Raw genomic sequence first — 20,000 nt, 5'->3', positions numbered from 1 at the left:
GGTGAGAACGCCCCCCTCTCATCCAGAACAAGGTTCAGATCGGCTGCTTTAGTTTTATACTTTTTTGACAAAAGTATTGGGACACCTGCTCATTTCTCGTTTCTTCTGAAAGAGATTCTCCTCGCTTTTATTGGAGTCTCTAACTGTCTCTACGGTCTTCTATTCAATTTTGGTGGAGCATTGCTGTGAGGATTTGATTGATTGCATCGCGTTAGTGAGGTCAGGATGCTAAATGATCTCCACCACACCTCATGCCAACCTAAAAGTACTGGATGTGAACCACCACTATCATACCAAGAGAGCACAGTTCTTCCACTGCTCCACAGCTCAATGCTGCTGGGGGGCTTTAGGCTTTACACCCACCCCTCTACTAGCCCACACCTGGCATTAGGGTCATGGTGTTGATCTGCTCCAGAGAGTCCTATTGTATTGGCAGTAGACTAGTCAGTAAAGGGGTGTCCGGCGTATATAGGGTCCAGGGAAGGGGGACTGTTGGCTGAACTGTCCCTTTAAGGTTCTCAGCTAGGCAGCTGTGAGCTCAGTTAGTCGTCTCGGGAGGCTGCAGGGAAATGGCAGGTATTAAAAATGGACAACTGGCAGCGGAGGAAGAACAGGAATGGACGTCTTGTGAAATCTGAAGTCTTCTGTAGTGGAGAAAAGCACTACGGGCCATTTATCAAAGCAAGCGCGCAACCACTCCGCCAAGCCATTAGTGTTACACAATACACAACGGATTTTCATCACTCTCTCTCCTCCCTCCACCAGCTGCACCACAGCGAGGGAGGCTCGGAGCTCTGCTCCGGCTCTTTTAAGACACAGGAGGGCCTGAATGGGAGTGTGTGAGAGTGTGTGAGAGTGTGTGAGAGTGTGTGAGCGATGGTGTGTATGAGAGGGAGGGAAAGTGCTGCTGAGAGCCCCGAGAACATCATCAGTTCTGTACGGAAATAAAATTTTAACGACAGCCCGTGTTAAAGGTGTGAGGTCTGAGAAACGAGCCCAGGACTAATGAGTCAGGCGCTGCAGTAAACTCCCGGACGTCCCCCCCAGCGGCCCGCCTCGCCTCGCCCTGGCCCGGCCCGCTCCCGTCCACGTGCCTACGAGCCGACCGGGAGCGCAATAACGGGCTCATGTTAACGGTAGACCCACAGCGGGTGTTCTGGTGTTGTGCAAACAGGAGGGTCATCTGGAGTTCGTCTGCTTTGTTTAGTGTCGCTTCTGACCGCTGCTGTCGCGCTGCTGTCGCGCTGCTGTTGGCGCTCAGGCTGCTGACCTTATAAAATTATAAGTTTGCTGAAAAGTGACATTTACACAGCCCCCGCCCTCCCCTCCCACCCCAGCTGATATATGGGGGCGTGTTTAGTTTTGCACTGGAGGCTAAATTACACCAGCATTCAAAAGTTTGGAAAAACTTGAACTTTTATAATGATTTGAATACTGAAGTAGTCACAGAAAGCTGTTCTCAGAGGTTTTAATCAATACTTTAAAAACAGCGAATAAAATGATACATAGTAAATAATGCAGTGAATAAACAACCTATTTTTGTCTGGTTTTGAGGTCAAATGTTTCATAATTTAATTTATTTTAATTTACTTAATTATCTGAGCTAAAAAATTCACAATTTCAGAATCTTCTTGCATATGAACAATTTTTGTTATTTTATTTACATTAATTTACTTTTTTTTTTAATATTTAGAAATATTAATTCTGGACATTCATTTTATTATAGTTACATTATTAGTGTTAATACCTCCACAATTTTGGAATCATATTATCCATTTGTTATTATTTTACATAAATTAACAACATTACAGAGTAGATATACATATTCAAAACTGACCAAAGCTATTTATAGATGTTTTATCTATAATATGTTTAGGTTTTATAGATTTAATCTATCTTAATTATCTGTGCTATTACATGTAACAATTTGGAATCACACATCACATTAACATTTTTTTCTAATTTTATATAAATTTACAACTAAACATACATATTTAAATATTTTACTTAATAAATTACTTTCTAGTACAAAAATGTACAATATATTATTTTGTATTTACCATGTTTACCATGTTGTTTAAAAAAATAAATAAACTCTGCACTTCTGAAAGATGATTAATACTAGAAATAAACTTTGTTATATCTTAACAAAAAATAATACAAACTTCCTAATAACTCCAACATTTAGGAATCACTCATATTAACATGTTCTTAATTATTTTACATCATACATTAACTTATACATATATATAAGTATATATATTTTAGAATCAGGCACATTACATTTTTATTTACTTTTTTTATAATATACACATAAACAACTTACAGAATGTAAAAAGTAAATATTACAAACTAGTTTTATTCTATTTTCATTGACATTTTTTAGAATTCAAATGTGTGCAATTCCAATATTCCAGGGTATAATATAATAAAATAAAACAATAAAATAATAAATAATAAATCATTATGTATTTACATATTGTCTTATTCACATAATCAGTGTTACGGTCTGGTTTTACATGACCGTTGTCTTTTATTATTCTCTTAAATATTGTTTATTGTCTTTAATATTTGTTTATATTGGTGTTTTTTCATGTTTACTACATTTTCTTAGTAGCTGTATTGTAGTCCATGTTCTAGATAACAGTCATAAAGTGTCAAAAAACACAATCAGGCCTATTAGAGATCACCTGCACAGGCTTTATGGAGAGTGTGTGTGATGATTTAGGCATTCCACTGCTTGTTAGCGTCATTAGCCTTCAGTGTGAACTAATGAAGCAGAGTTCGGCCACCAACATGTGCTGGTTGACTATGCTGGGGTAAGGGGGTAGCGGGGGGGTGGGGGGGGCTGTGCAAAGGTATTTTTTCCCCCTGACAAAGTACCCCTTTAAAGCGTCCTCACGCCTGGGTGTTTACTGCTGTGCTGAACGCCTCCGGTCACCAGTGCATCATCCGAGACCACTAAAACCTGCTGAGGACAATAAACGCCTCCCTCACACTCGCTCTGCTCTGCTCTGCTTGTGTATTCACCCTGCCGGCGCGGTGGAGAGGGATGCTTATACAGGTAAATTAGAGACTCTTGTTGGGGGCATCAAGGGCATGAAGGAACACGTGTCCGCGCACAATAATTCCCGGCTAACAATCCGCCGTGCCGAAGCAGCCAAGCGCTCCGGGGCCTGATCCCTCTTTCCTCCACCAGAGTGCCTGCGTTAAGATATTCATGAAAATCTGAATCCCTCTTAAGGATTACTATCTTCCCTTCCATCTCAGCGCACCCTCGTTTCTCCGGGCCGTTCGCGAATCTTCCTCGCATTAATGCAACATGAGTCGGAGCGCGGTGGTAGCGGCAGCGGCGGCGGAGAGGGGCGATAAATAAATAAATAAATAAATAGTATTTATAAACAGAGGAACAAGGCAGTGCACATGCGATAAAGCTGGGACAGCACAGTTCACGGAAGTTCACATGAAAAAAGAAAGACCCCCCGCCCCCCTCCACAAACATCAGTCCCCATTAATACACGAATACACGCTGCTCCTGGTAACGACGGGGAAGGAAAACGGCCGGAATCTGGTTTCACTGCTTTCCTAGAAATCCGAAAGCGATGGGGAGAGGAAAACACATGGAAACACATAGAAAGAGCTGTGGGGTCAAGAGGTCAAGGTGAAATCTGACATGCCCCACACAGAGCCCCCCCGGTGGTGAGGCTGAAATTGCACTGAAAACAATACACTTTTAATACTTTGCATTGGGTTATTATTCACTTTTTAGCCAAAAGTTTGTGGACACCTAACTTGACTCCCAAAATCAAGGGTATTAACCGTGACCTTGTCCTCACCTGCTGCAGAAATAGCCTCTACTCCTTTACATTGGATACTGGAGCACTACAGTGAGGAGGATTTGATTGCATTCAGCCACATAAGAGCAAGAGCATCAGTGGGGTCAGGTACTGATGTTGAATGATTAGTCCATCATTACTTCAGAGAAGCCCACAGTGCCCCAATGCTGGGATTTATGCCCCCCCTAAACCAGGCCTGGCTTTGGGCATGGTGACCTTAGGCCCAGGTGTGGATGTTGTGTGTGTGAACAAGCTGTGCCAGTTATGGGAGAGCCTTTATAAGAAGCGGCGTCCACAAACTTTTGGACATGTAGTGTAAGAGTCAGAGCAACCGTCTGGTCACTGTGAGTGGGGAAATGAAGGGGGAAGTGCAAAACCGTAGTACCTGAGCCTCTGGCAGAGCCACGTCCAAGATGTTTGGTTGCCCTCTCGGTTCTCCATTCTCCAGCCGCGAGAAGATCACCTGGTATCCTCGGATCTGACCGTGTTGCTTTACGGACAGCGGGGGCTTCCAGGTCACCCGGATGGCCGTGGAGTTCAGAGCCTCGACCTCCAGCTTCCGAGGAGGAGCACCAGGCACTGAAACAGACAGTATATGATCACCGTTACACACGCTGTTAAATGGTCAAAAGTTTATGGACACCTGCTTATCCAATGTTCTCCAAAGCTCTCTAAACTCAGGTGACATTGGATGATTAGTTCTGACACTCTAACTCCCAAAGGTATAAACTGGAGCTTTACCACTCCAGAGAACCTCACAGCCCGAAGCTGGGGGTCTTTATACCCCTTCTAGCCCACGCTCTGCATTGGGCACGGTGACCTTAGGGTCATGTGAAGATGTGAAGCTTCTCCAGAGCATCACTGCCTTTCTAGAGAGATGATCTAAAAACAACTGGATGTACAACTGAACACCAGTGTCAGCAGTCAGAATAAGCTCATTAGAAGTGGTGTCCACAAACTTTTGACAAAGCATCATTCTCACACTCTCACGACTGTAATTGGATTCAGACACCAAAAAAAGAGAGGTTAGGAGGAACAGAGCTGAACGAGTCAGATTAATAGGTACAGAGGTACAGAAGAATGCCATTAAAGTCGGTGGGGGTGGAGGGGGGGTAAGCACTGAAAGCACAGTCTTGAAAGTGCGGCAGCAGTAGAGCAGCGTTGGTGGAGCTGAGAGTTATAAGGCAGGCCGAGGCCGATGTAAGATGAGCTTTAGATGTGAGAAAAGCATCAAAGTAGCATTTTAGGTTTAAACCCGCAAATAAATCTCCATCCCAATCTCCACAGACGCCGCCGATTCAGGCCTAAGTGCATTTTTCTGTTTTTAGCAGAGCCTCAAACACTCGGACGCGCTTCCACAGCCTTTCTGCACAGACAGCTGGAACAAGCTGCACTTCACTTTTATGAAGGAGGAGACTTTAACTTTAAGGTCACCACACTCTACAACCGCTTTATGGGAAAAGTCAGGATGTTGGATGATGCTGACCACTCCACCTCATCTTCCCCAACTGCCCAACTCAGCCCAAAAGTGCTGGATGGAGCTTCACCACCACCACCACCACCATCATTCCAGAGAACACAGTTCTTCCACAGCTCCTCAATGCTGGTGGGCTTTATACCCCTCTATAGCCCACCCCTTGCATTAGGCAGCATGGTGCCACTAGGGTCATCATGTCTATCTGCCCCCAAGAGTACTTCCTCTCTACAGGGACTAGACAAGCTGTGTGAGTGTGTGCATTTGCACATCTGTGTCAGCAATGGGTGCAATGTGAAGTAGCTGAATGCATTCGTTAGAAAGGGTGTCCACAAACTTTTGGACACGTAGCGTATACTGAATGAGCGTCTATCACACCTGCTCATGGGTGATAAGCGTGGCATTTGGAGGGCCGTGAGCGAACATCTGCTTCGTCGAGTTCCCCCATAAACCACCCCTGCTCCATTTACAGCTTCCTGCGAGGCCGCGAAAGCTACACGAGGCGTCTGGCTGAGGAGACGCAGTATAAATTCTTCCTGAACAGCTAAGAAGGGCCGTCCCGTGTTCTCAGCTCTCTCTACAGCCGGTAGAACACACTCCACCACCTGCACACGAGAAGCAGAAAAAGCAAGCCCTCGCCTGAGCGCCGCAGAGGGGCCGGGGGATCAAGGACAGTGAAGAGGAACGTGCAGATAAACAAAGTGGAGAAGTTGTTAATTATAGCAGGGAAATCAGCTGAGTTGCAGCAACTTCAAACATATTAATTATAGACGATGGCCTCCTGGGAGCTGCGAGCAGATCTTCTAATCATAGCAAAAAAACACACCAGGAGGAACCGAGGGCCGCTGCCTGGGGACAGTGGTGGGGTGGCAGTAGCGTACTATGGGCTTTTAACCCCTTTAAGGGAATTCTCCAGTGTTTTTACACCTAATCTGGATCACACATCTCACAACCACACACACACACACACACACACACACATTTCAGCTCATGTTCAACACTACAGCAACAAGCTTTTCTTACGGTCCACTGTAATCTCCCATATTCAGCAGATACACTGATCAGACCAGACACAATAAAACACACTGGAGTTCATTCTAAACAAGTCAGTCCTGCACTGTAACACCGAGCTTACACATTAGCATCGTAGACAACACAGAATCATTCATAGTGGATACCAAATAAATCATAGTAGATTCTGAACCATTTATAGTATTCATAGTATTCAATTTTGGGGTAATTCATAGTGGATACTAAAGTATTTTATGAGATTCTGAATACTTTATAGTAGATATTCACAGTGGATAGTGAGTAATTCATAATGAATACAAAATAATGCAAAGTAGATTCTGACTAATTGAATTAATTTGGGGTAATTCATAGTGGATACTAAAAAGAACTGTAGAGTCTGAATAATTCATAGTAGATATTGAGTAATTTATAGTGAATACAAAATAATTCATAGTGGATACTGAATATTTCATAGTAGATGTAGTAGTTACTGAGTAATTCATAGTGGATAGTAAATAATTTGTAGTGGATAGTGAATAATTCATTTCAATTGATTTCAAATTACTCAATCAATACTTAATTACTCATAGCAGATACTGAATAATTCATAGTGGATTTTGAATTACAGTGGATACGGAATAATTCATGGATTATATTTAGTAATTCATAATGGATACAAAGTAATTCATAGTAGGTTCTGAACCATTTATAGTATTCATTGTAATTTTTGGGTAATTCATTGTGGATACTAAAATATTTTATGAGATTCTGAATACTTCATAGTAGATATTCACAGCGGATAGTGAGTAATTCATAATGGATACAAAATAATTCATAGTAGATTCTGAATAATTTAATAAATTATGGGTAATTCATAGTGGATACTAAAAAGAACTGTAGAGTCTGAACAATTCATAGTAGGTATTAAGTAATTTATAGTGAATACAAAATAATTCATAGTAGATTCTAAATATTTTATAGTGGATATAGTAGTTACTGAGTAATTCACAGCAGATACTGAATAATTCATAATGGAGTAGGTTCTGTATCATTTATAGTATTCATTCAATTCATAGTGGATACCAAAAAAGAAATATAGAGTCTGAATAATTCATAGTAGATATTAAGTAATTCATAGGGAATACAAAATAATTCATAGTATATTCTGAATCATTCACAGTAGTTTTGGGTAAATTATAGTGGATACTAAATAATGTGTAGTGGATAGTGAATAATTCATAGTGGATTTTGAATTACTCATAATCAATACTTTATTATTCATAGCAGATACTGAATAAATCATAGCGGATACTTTATAATTCAGTTTGAATACTGAATTACTCACAGTAGGAACTGAATAATTCATAGTGGATAATACTAATAGTAACTGCTGACCTAGTCATAATAGACACTAAATAATTCAGAACTCAGAAACACAAACGACAGTAATTACAGAACCATTTTCAGCACTAGACTAAGCCCAGAGATTTCAGTCCGGGTGGTTAAATGGGGGTAAATGCCACAGTTTCACTCATCAATATTATCATTCCTGATTGTGGAAATCTATTTGATAAAAATAATTAAATCATTTAATAAAAGTCTTTACAGGTTTGTTACTCAAGGCTGAAGTTTAGGAATCTGGAGCTGGATAAAGCGAGCGATGAAAAGGTCACAGAGGTCAACTACCCAGCACGACCAACTGAAACTGAGTCGCCGCTCCATTCGGCCGCTGGAGAGAAGGGCGTGGGACAAAGCCTCGGCCTGGGAGGAGAGAGCTGAGAGTGTGTGTGTGTGTGTGTGTGTGTGTGTGTGTGTGTGTGTGTGTGTGTGTGTGTGTGTAAAATACAAGCCTTGCATGCTCAGAGGAGCAGAGTAAATCCTGTTATTTCGGGACTAACCCGCGTGTTCTCTGCTAAAGGCCTGCATATCCGGAATTAGGCAACTAGGCTTCGGCTCTCCGTCGCTCAACCATCAAACACAAACAGAGGCCGAGGATGTGACGACGTTAGCTTTCCAAGAGACTCCGACAGCGTTACCGTCGCCCAGAACACAGCTGAAACGGCTGAGCAAATCCGCTTGGAAAACAAGAGGGAGAGCAGGACTGAGGCGGGATGCACAGGAAGACTCTGGCTTTGAGGGGTGGATTGCTGGGCAGGTCAGTGGCTCAGACAGGATAACCACTGATCTGATGGCATTTAGTGACAAGAACATTAGTGAAGTCAGGATGTTGGAGGATGATCACCACTCCACCTCATCCCCAGAGAGCTATACCCCTCTATAGCCCACTCCTGGCATTATTAGGCAGCATGGTGCCAATAGGGTCATGAGTCCTATTCTATTGGCAGTACTTCTCTACAGGGACTAGACAAGCTAAGAGAAGGGGGCATGCTGCCTGCCATCGGCAGCCGGAGCCTGGGAGAGCACAACTGGCCTTGCTCTCTCTGGATGGGAGGTGTCAGTGCTCTCCTTCCCAGTATGATGGGGGACAGTACTAACGAGTGGGTGGGGTAATTGGCTAACATGCAAAATTAGGGTGGACACTGGGTAAATAAGTAAACAAATAAACAAACAACTCATTAAAGATTTGCTCTGGTGTTTACACACTGGTTCAGAGCACCCCCGGTGACGAGCAGTCCAGGCCTGCTAATGGGCCGAGATTAAAGAGGTTAGCTGTGAGAAGCTGGAAGCAGCAGAAGGTTTAAACACACAGGTTAGAGGTCAGACAGCGGTCCTCCAAGAGCAGGTGAGGAAGATGAAGAAGCTGAGGAAGGATGAAGCTAAGGTCCAACAGGTGCTGCAGTTTCAGACCTACCGTCCTCCTTGGTTCTGATGCGCACAGGCGAGCTCTCAGGGCCAGGGCCCACGTCAGTGTGGGCCCTCACACACACCTTATACTCCGTCCACTTCTCCAGCCCCTCCAGCACGTAGCTGAGGGCGTCCGCCCCGATGTCCTTCACCTCGTGCCGCTCGGTGTCCTCCCCGTTCACCGCCTGGTAGCTAACACTGTAGCGCACGATGGCGCCGTGGCGGCTGGCTGCGGGCGGAGCCACCCAACTCACCTTTAAACTGGTGGAGCTCAAACTCTCTAGGCGGACGTCCTGAGGAGGGGCGGAGGGGGCTAAAGGGGGAGGGGGGCAAGGCAAGGGAGGGGGGCATCAGGCAAAATTAAAACAATGCAAAGCAAGCAGTGCGTCTGGGCTGGGAGGTCAGAGCGTGGGCCTGGGTCAGCTGATCGTCTGCTGAAACTTTTTTTTGTTTTTAACTGGGGGCCTTTATACCCCTCTATAGCCCACGCCTGGCATTAGGCAGCATGGAGCCAATAGGTTCGTGATGTTGATCTGCTCCAGAGAGTCCTATTCTATTGGCAGTACTTCTTCTCTACAGGGACTAGACAAGCTGTGTCAGCAATGGGTGCTGAATGCATAACTTCATTTGGACATATACACATATTAACTCATTTATCTTTGTGTTAAATGACCGTTCTAATCTGATCTGATGCTCTCGCCACCCTCCGTCTGAGGTTTTCTGCTTCCTGACGGCATCTTCAAGCCTGATTTCACCTAATCTAGATCTCCGGCCGTTTCCAATCAGAACTAATTCCACTCTCTGAGAAAGAACAAAGGAGCCTGCAGTAATCTATGGCACTACAAAACACAGCAACACTGAGGCTGATGCCATGAGACAGTCATCAGTCAATCACCCCATTTACGCTCGCCTTTGTGTGTGTTTAGAACAGAGGGTCCCCTGTGTGTGTGTGTGTGTGTGTGTGTTTGATGGTTGTTCACTCGCACATTCACTAGCCGGCTCTTTGGCTATTGCATTTGTCAGGGTTCCAAGTGTCAGGGTTAGTGGCAGCTGAGAAGAGATGTGAGCGTGTGTAAGTGTGTATTAGTGTGTGTGTGTGTGTGTGTGTGTGTGTTAGCTGTCCTGTCCTGGACCCTCCACTACTTCTGAATGAGTGTGATAAGCCAGGCTGGAGAAATGCTTTCTTTAATGAAGTCGCCGCAGGTGAACCCGGCCAACTCTCCTCAGCCCAGAGGCCCAAAAATGTAATTAAATAAATAAAAACAACTAAAAACACAAATAACTAAAACAGCAGCATCAAACCAGAACATACACTCACATCAATACACACGGTCATGCACTTTAAACAGGTACAAATATATACAGGGCAAAGCGATACATCTATAACAGTAAGGTTATATATAAATATATATATAAATAAAAACACCACCTCCTCGTTTCTACACTCACTGTCCATTCTATCAGCTCCACTGACCATACAGCAGCACTGTGTAGGTCTATAAGTCCAGACTGTGTCCATCTGTTTCTCTGCCGACTCTGTTATCAGCCTCCTCCTTTCAGTACAGACCACCACAGAGCAGACTGTAGTATTTTTAGGTGGTGGGTCAGTCATTCTCAGCACTGCAGTGACACTGACTGACCTGATGGTGGCGAGTGTGTTAGTAGTGTGTGTTGGGCTGGTGATACGAGTGGATCAGACACAGCAGTGCTGCTGGAGTGCTTAAACACGGTGTCTGTCCACCAGGTCAGTCAGTCTGACCCACCACCCAAATACTACAGTCTGCTCTGTGGTGGTCCGTCCTGTGGGGTCCTGAGCATTAAGGAACAAACAGGGTGAGGCTGATAACAGAGTCTGGACTTATAGAACTACACAGTGCTGCTGTATGGTCTGTGGAGCTGAAAGAATGGACAGTGAGTGTAGAAACAAGATGGTGGTGTAAATTATATATATATATATATATATATATATATAAATGCAGTGTGTGTATATATAAGGGGGGTGCATATGAAGATGGCAGAGGGCAGCAGGAGATCAGGCAGAGGGGATCTGATGATGATGATGACGGCGACGACTGTGATGGGAACCTCCGGCCTGCTTTAGTTAACAACCAGAACAGATGAGGGAGTGCTGATGGAGCTGGGGGGGGAGGGGGTGCGGACACGCTCGTCAGGTGGCCCTCAATCTGCTGACAGTGGGACGGCCGCCAGAAGACCTCCAACAAGGTAACGAGTTACCGGTAAAAGAAGGCGTGAGCGGCTGCTGAGTGTGCTGACAGACTCCGCAACCTGGATCTGGATCTCTGCAGCTGCTGACAGATGTGTCCGAGATCAAAGTGGGTTTCATTCCGGGGTGTGTGATGGGTGAGAGACAGGTGTGGGTGAAGAGAGGAGGATCTAACAGACAGGTAAAAGATGAGGGCCATGCTGGGACACGACGGCCAGAACCTCCAGCATTTACTGGAGTTCACTTCAGGTGCAGCGGGACGGCAGGACGAAGAGACACCTCAACACCTCAGCTTGATTGCAAACGTGTTTAATAGCCACTGTATACGTGAATTAACTGACATTTTTAATAAATAAAAAAATAAAAATGATATACATACTAAAAATAATTTATCAATTAACTTTTGTATTTATTTTATATATTAAAATATATTATTTTAGTAGTTTTTTTATATAATTATTTTATATCTCTTTTATTTTATCATTTTATATGGGTCTTGTCCCACCTTCATGGGTTTTATCCTAATTGGATGGAGCACCATCAATGCTGGGGGGCTTTATACCCCTCTAGCCCACGCCTGGCATTAGGCAGCATGGTGCCAATAGCTTCATGTTTATTACCTGCTCCAGAGAGTCCTATTCTATTGGCAGTTCTTCTCCACAGTGACTAGACAAGCTGTGTGTAAGTGTGCAAGTGTGCATTTGCACATCTGTGTCAGCATTAATTAGCTGAATGCACTCATTAGAAGGGGTGTCCACAAACATTTGGCCATGTAGTGCATAAACAGCGTATTTGGCGCTTTTGAGATACTGTATTCTAAAAACAGCTTGTTTTTCTGATCCAGTATGGAGTGATCATGCGTGTATCCTCAAGCATGTTGGAGAAGCGTCCCAGGAGGCTCCTCGTGAAGCTGCTCGAGAGATCGGCGAGCGCGTGGAAAGCTACTGAGGAGTCTAAAATAGAAGAAGCTCGGATTTATTATGTAATAAGGCTTTTCAGTGTGGTTCCACAGTTCTGATGTCCACTGTTCTTCTAAAATGCAGAATTAATAACAATAAAAGGCCTTTTATCCTTTTATCTTTATTAATTCTGTATTCTGATGTTCACCAGGATCGATCCAGCTGTTCACAAAGAGCTTCATCCGCTCTGGTTGTTAACATCACAGGGCCGGACGGACGAGCCAATGGCTCGTTTTAAGTGAACTGAAGCTGCGGAGATGGCTGCACGAGCATACACACACACACACACACACACACACACACACACACACACACACACACACACATACCGAACGTACCTTCTGCCCTTGTCAGTGAACAAAGGTATTCCCTCGCTCAGAAGTGTGGGATAATTAATGGCAGACAGCAGACAAAGGCTAGTGAAAGGAGGAGGGGGGAGGGGGGGGGCATCTTGGGCCAGCCCTGAGCAGCCGGGTGATTTTTCTAGGTTAGTCGATGTGACAGAGAAAGAGGAGAGCACTCACTGGACTGGGCGGTCCTGGCTTCAATGGGCTTGGTGAAGACCCCCAGGCCCATTTCGGAGCGAGCCGCCAGGGAGAATTTGTACAGCGTGTCTGGCTTCAGGCCTTCCACAGCATAGGAACCAGCTGGGTCGAAGGTGACCAGGATCTGAGGGAAAGAGGAAAAATAAAGCACAAGAGTCCGTATAACAGAAAACCCAACTTTTCTTTCTTTTTTTGTTTTTTTTCATTAAACGCATTTTCATTATAGTAGCTAAGCTCCGCCCATTGATGCTGAACATATATGAATTCATATATATATATATGGATACATATATATATATATATATGTATGGATACATATATATATATATATATATATAAAGTGTGTGTGTGTGTGTATATATATATATATATATATATATATATATATATATATATATACACACACACACATATACAGTAGTTTATAAGAATCTGATCTTTATATGTATCATGATAAATATTGTGTATTGCGAAAATTATTGTGATATTCTTACCATATCGCCCAGCCCGAATATATATATATATATATATATATATATATATATATATTCTGATTCATTATATGGCCAGGGGGTTCACTAAAGCCCTAAAAAAACTGTATGTAAATAACTCTGATTTGCTTCTCTGTAGTTCACAAAAACACTATATATATAAGTTACATAAGTTATCAGCAAAAACAGTCAATTTATTGTTTTTATGATCATATAAACAATACATTAACACACTGTTTATGGATATTCAGGCACAGTAAGTGGAAAACATCATTAACAGCCTGTTTAATTCGGAGATGTTGAGAGAGGTCAGTAATCGCCTCCCTTTTTTGTTTCTGCTACATAAAACCACACAATTCTTAGAAACAAACCTCAAATAAATAAAACACCATTAAAGGGAAACGTGGGAAACGGGTTCTTTAAAACTTTGCGTCCTTCGCTCTCTTCTCAAAGGCGTCCTTATCTGGCGCCCGTGACCAAACAACCTACAGTTGCTCCTTAATATCACACTTCTCGCAGCCGAACGTGTAGCATTAGCATACGGACGCGGCCGCCAGAATAATGAATGATCAGAGCATTCAAAAGGCATCTGCTCTCAATGTGGCCCGAATTACCATCTCCTCCAAATGGCACGCCATTTATTTGCCAAGAGCCGGCTCTGTTGTCAGTGGGCATTGATTAAAACGTCCATTTTTTTTTAAACCAAAGAACGATCTTCAGGGTAAATTCTGGAAATCAACCCACTTCCAGACTTTTCTGTTGCCTGCAGTCATTTTGTGAAATGTCAATTTTCACTATCTTTGATTCGCAGCCATGGCCCACAGTCACAGTACACTCAATATCTCCCCCACATGTAAGCCCGAGTGCATCAACAGAGAGCGCGAGAGAGAGAGAGCGTGCGAGAGAGAGAGAGAGAGAGCGTGCGAGAGAACTGTTGCGCGTGTGGAAAAGAGTCTGAAACGATGCCAAACCTTGTTCTCTGATCCGTCCTCCCAGTACTGAAGCTCGTACTTTGTGATTGGGTCTTGGACGGGCCAAAGCCACTTCAGCATGATCCGAGTGTCCAGTTCAGCCTCGGCTTCGAACCTGGACGGCTGTGCTGGGACTGGAGAACGTGGGAAAGTGGAGAAAAACAAAACAACCAACTGAACCGCGGCTCAGCAGAGAACACCACACACACACACACACACACACACACACACATACATACATACATACACACATACACACACATACACACACACACACTGCAGACTTCAACACTGCCACAATCAGTCACTTCAATCATTTAGGTTATGTCATATTAAATTTATAATTAAAGTGAATAACTTACAGACGAGATCAGAATAAGAAGGTTTTGTTTTTGCTAGTTATTAATTAGTGTTAGGAGAGTTATTAGAAAATAACAAACAATAGATATGTATGTCGAAAAGAGTTACTCCTATTTAAGGAAGTGAAGATATATGTCACTTCATAATTCATTATTTAGAAAACAAGAAGACAATTGTTTAAAAAAAAAAAATGTATATATATATATATATATATAATAAATATATATATATATAATATATAATAAAAAACGTTACATATAAACGTCATTCTTAATATGGGTAAAATGTTCTAAGTTTATTAGGTTATTTTTATGTTTGTCTTTGCAGTTATTTTATCTAGAAATAATAATAATAATAATAATAATAATAATAATAATAAATATAACAATAATTACTATTCTTATTATTATTATAAAAATAGTAATTAAATAACTTTAAAATCACTTTTTTGTAATTTTTGTAATTTTGTAAAAATTAAATGGAATTATATGACTTTACACCATTAATAACAGTAATTAATATATTCAATTATATTAATATATTAGGAACACACCTCCCTGCTGTGTCTTGACTTGCAGAACGTCAGACGGAGGACCATCGCCCACAGAAGTAAAGCCCAGCACGCGGAGGCTGTACGTGACGTCGGTGATGAGGCCGGATATGGTGGTGAGCCGGCTGTCGTCGGTGTTGTGTTTGTGCCACGCGCTCAGCTGGGCATCCGGATCGGTGGTGTAATAGATCCTGTATCCTCGGATCTGGCCATTCGGTTCTTCTGGGGGTTCCCACTGCACCAGCATGGTGCTGCCGCTCAGCATGCGGGCCTGGACGCTGAGGGGCGGCGAGGATGGCGCCTGTTCACCCGTACGGGTCTCCACTGGGTCGCTGGGAGGCCCCCGGCCGATGTTATTGACTGCCATGACCCTGAATTCGTATTCCGAATAAGGGCTGAGGCCTCCGATGCTGTAGCGGGTCGTGGCCACGCCGTCCACCTCCTGGAAGCTGTTGTCCGTGGCTTTGGAACGATACTGGATCATATAATAGGAAACGGGTTCAGGGTTACCAGAGTCCCAGGTCAGAGTCACGCTGGTGGCCGTCGTTTCCGTCACGGTCAGAGACGTCGGAGGTTTAGGGAGAGCTAAAAGGGTTACAGAGAGAAAGGATTAATGTCAATATACCTGAAATAGGATCCATTCCGTGATCAGTGAGAGTGTCTACCTGTAATTAACTCTATATAACATTAGAATAAACCCAAATAAACATAAAGTCAGTGGTCAGTGAGAGTGTCTACCTGTAATTAACTCTATATAACATTAGAATAAACCCAAATAAACATAAAGTCGGTGGTCAGTGAGAGTGTCTACCTGTAATTACCTCTATATAACAGTAGAATAAACCCAAATAAACATAAAGTCAGTGGTCAGTGAGAGTGTCTACCTGTAATTAACTCTATATAACATTAGAATAAACCCAAATAAACATAAAGTCAGTGGTCAGTGAGAGTGTCTACCTGTAATTAACTCTATATAACATTAGAATAAACCCAAATAAACATAAAGTCAGGGGTCAGTAGGAGTGTCTACCTGTAATTAACTCTATATAACATTAGAATAAACCCAAATAAACATAAAGTCAGCTGTCAGTGAGAGTGTCTACCTGTAATTAACTCTATATAACATTAGAATAAACCCAAATAAACATAAAGTCAGCGGTCAGTAGGAGTGTCTACCTGTAATTAACTCTATATAAGATTATACAGTCATATACAATTTATAGAGATACAGAGTTATAGACACTATTGTCAGTGCTGCTTAGTTCTGCATGTGTGTGTGAACATAAGTGAAAGAGAGTGAGTGAGCACAGACGGACAGACGGACAGACGGACAGAGAGACGGACAGACGGACAGACGGACAGACAGCACCGCCTCGTTGTTGTGTCTTTAAGATTTTGCGCCTGGCCTCCAGATAAATGTCTGTGACATTCTCCAAGTCTATATTGATTGGCGAGGTGCAAAGTGCAATCAATAGAGGCAGGGGTTGATAACGCAGGCTGTGTGTGTGTGTGTGTGTGTGTGTGTGTGTGTGTGTGTGTGTGTGTGTGTGTGTAAGACTGTCTGGTTTGGCTGTGACAGTACAAGGAGCATCAGAGGCTGGAAAAGTTGAGGGAAGTTGCACCATCCCAATTTTAAGGGAAGGTACTGACAGTCAGGGATGGGCGGGGCTATTCAAATGTCCAGGCCTTACTTTTACTTTGATGTTTTTCCTTTAAGGATTTACATTTTTGTTGTTGTTTTCGTTCAGACATATGATATATATGATGACATATGTATGTAAATGAGCTCTGTTCTGATTGGCCGCCCTGTTTTGCGTCTCATTCAAAAAGCAGTCGGATCTGCAGCCGGAACCTGAGAGAGCACAACTGGCCATGCACATTCTGGGTGGGTAGATGGCACTCTCTCCCCTCATCACTCCCATTGTAATGCATTGTACAGCCGTCTGATGGCTGATGTATCGTTGCTGGGGGTCCGGCGCTTTCCTCTGAGCGCACTGGCGGAGTATGTACGCAATGCTGCGTTAGAGAGGCGGTCTAGTGTTTGGGGCTATGCAAGTGATCGATGTAGATGCGGTGAGTGGGTGGGGTCAAATTTGAATAATAATAATAATAATAATAATAATAATAATGTTAATAATAAAAAAAGGAGTCCCGGCTAAAACACTACTTATAACTTCAGTATGAATGGGTGTAGCTACACTGCTGGAGGCTCAGTAAGGACATATACTGTATGTAATTATGTATGTGATTCTTATAATATCACAAAAACGGGAAATTAAAAATAGGCTGCTGGATCGCTGGACTGGGGGTCTTGATATTTTTATTTTACTGATTTTTTCAAATTTTCCGAGCCCACTTTGAGGACCTTTAGAGCTAATTAATCATTTTAAAAAGTACAATTAATATTTGTTTAATAATATTTTTAAATATTCTCAATTAAAATGCAATTATTAATTGTTTATAAATGTAGATATTTGTAAAATGCCCAACCCTACAAACAAACAAACAACACAAACACAACAATAAACAGCAAAGCATGCACTATAGATGTTCCAGTGCTGGTCAGTGGGTAATGGGTTTTAATGGAAATGCATGGAAGTACTCAAGAGGCCTCAGGGTCAGAAACGGCCTCATTGAGAGTCTTTATCGATTGGATTCGGGAAGGAAGGGTCACCACAGGTCAACACAGGTCAATTCAGACTGAATGAAAAGTGAAGGACACCAACCTGAGAGGTGAGGTTCTGAATGGTTGGCAGGATGGAGGTTTAGTGAGATGGAGATGAGAGTGAGAAATAACAGAGTGAAAAAGCAGCAAGGTCGAGACCACCACCACACAGATACACACAGACCCAGACAAACAGGACCCCCGTGACCCAAAATCACCAAATTATTAACAGATCTTGGGCCACAAGAGGTTCTTTAGGCCATGCCACAAAATAACCACTGTTGGTTCCCTAAAGAACCTCGTGAAGAACGTTCACAGATTCTTTAAGCTCGTAAGAGGTTCTTTACCCACATGTGAGCAGTGGTTCTTAAACCGGGACCCCCCTGCCAGACAGTCCAGATGTTTGCTCCCCACTCCAACTCAGACAGATGGAGGGGAAGTGAGTTTAGCTGAATCACTGCCGTAAAGAACCTTCCACTGAAAAGATCTTTGGGGAACCAAAAGTAACAGACTGCACTGGCCAGAACTCGGGTCATATTTGGCCTTTACAATTGACCCAGAAGGAGGCCAGATACAGGCGCTGGACCACTTTGGCGAATCACTGATTTAAAGAACCATCCATCAAATAGATATCTGTCAACCGAAAGAACCAGGTAGCACAGCGGTTCTGGTGGCATGATGTTGTTAGATGGCTGCAACGATATCCTGGCTGGTTGCTAGATGGTGCTTTAGGTGGTTGTCAGGCAGATATTGTGCTATACCAGATGGTTGCTATGCTGTTGATAAGTGGTGTTGGTGCTATGGTGTTGGTAGGTTGCATGGTGGATGCTAGGGTGATGCTAGGTGTTGCAATGCAGATGTCATGCTATCCCAGGTAGTTGCTATGGTGTTGTTAGGTTGCATGGTGGATGCTAGGGTAATGCTAGGTGGTTGCAATGCAGATGTCATGCTATCCCAGGTGGTTGCTATGGTGTTATGTGGTTGCTATTGTGTTGCAGTGGTGTTTGCTATGGAGTTGCTCCTAGGGTGTTGCTAGGCAGCTGCTCTGGTATCCCACTTGATTGCTCAGGTATTGGTAGGGTGCATAGTGGATGCTAGGGTGATGCTTGGTGGTTGCAAGGCAGATGCCATGCTATCTCAAGTGGTTACTATGGTGTTGGCTATGGAGTTGCTAGGCAGCTGCTCTGGTATCCCAACTGGTTACTCAGGTATTGATAGGGTGCAGAGTGGATGCTAGGTTGTTGCAAGGCAGATGCCATGCTATTCCAGGTGGTTGCTATGGTGTTGTCTATGAGGTTGCTCCTAGGGTGTTGCTAGGCAGCTGCTCAGGCATCCCAGCTGGTTGCCCAGGTGTCGCAAATGTGGTTGTTACCAGTGTATGTGCATCACAATGTGGCAAAAGAAGGGTGCACAAACGTACAGCACCTTTTGATTCCTATAGGAACAAAGTCTGTAAAGGTTCCGTTGCTACGCAGAAACTGTACGTCCAATCAGAAAGCTGTATACAAGCCAAGACTGACTGTGCTACCAGGGGAGGTTCTGCTATGGAATCTGATAAAGAACCTTCATTTTTCCGACAAACACAAACTTTCATATCAATAATGTGACACAGTGTTCAGGAGACCAAACCCAGACAAGCTGACAGATGAAAGATGAAAGATTGTGAACACAGGTGAGAACACACACACACACACACACACACACACACACACACACACACACACACACACACACGTATGCTTACAACACTGGCGCTAAGATTAGCCGCTCGCATCCAGATAAATGTCTGTGACATTCTCCAAGTCTATATTGATTGGTGAAGTGCAAAGTGCAATCAATAGAGGCAGGGGTTGATAATGCAGGCCGTGTGTGTGTGTGTGTGTGTGTGTGTGTGTGTGTGTGTGTACGGATGTGTGGGCTTGAGGGACGTGGAACAGCGTCTGGTTGGACTCCGAAAGGTCTGGTGGGACCAAACCAACCAGCCTGCTCCAGACAGCTGCTCTGGGTAAACACACGCTCGGAATAATCTAAAGAGCAAGCAAAGCCTTTCATTTTCTCCAGCAGGCCCGAGTAAAAAGCCAGGAAGTCCCAGAAGCTCGCAATCAACAC

General features: G+C 43.4%; 1 protein-coding gene across 1 annotated transcript in view; it reads right to left on the bottom strand.

The window, feature by feature from the left end:
- ptprfb (protein tyrosine phosphatase receptor type Fb) overlaps window positions 1-20,000 on the bottom strand; it is a 247,580-nt gene that overhangs the window by 74,248 nt on the left and 153,332 nt on the right. Inside the window, exons 9-13 of the mRNA XM_072669416.1 lie at window positions 15,230-15,811; window positions 14,317-14,450; window positions 12,834-12,978; window positions 9,134-9,439; window positions 4,222-4,415 (exon numbers count right to left, since the gene is read on the bottom strand). Of these exons, the coding sequence (XP_072525517.1) occupies window positions 4,222-4,415; window positions 9,134-9,439; window positions 12,834-12,978; window positions 14,317-14,450; window positions 15,230-15,811 (1,361 nt within the window). The remainder of the gene's footprint in view (window positions 1-4,221; window positions 4,416-9,133; window positions 9,440-12,833; window positions 12,979-14,316; window positions 14,451-15,229; window positions 15,812-20,000) is intronic.

The sequence above is a fragment of the Salminus brasiliensis genome, chromosome 23 (assembly GCF_030463535.1).
Source record: "Salminus brasiliensis chromosome 23, fSalBra1.hap2, whole genome shotgun sequence".
Classification (NCBI taxonomy): Eukaryota; Metazoa; Chordata; class Actinopteri; order Characiformes; family Bryconidae; genus Salminus; species Salminus brasiliensis.
Note: the sequence above shows the minus strand (reverse complement) of the source record. Positions and strands in the feature narration are given on the sequence as shown.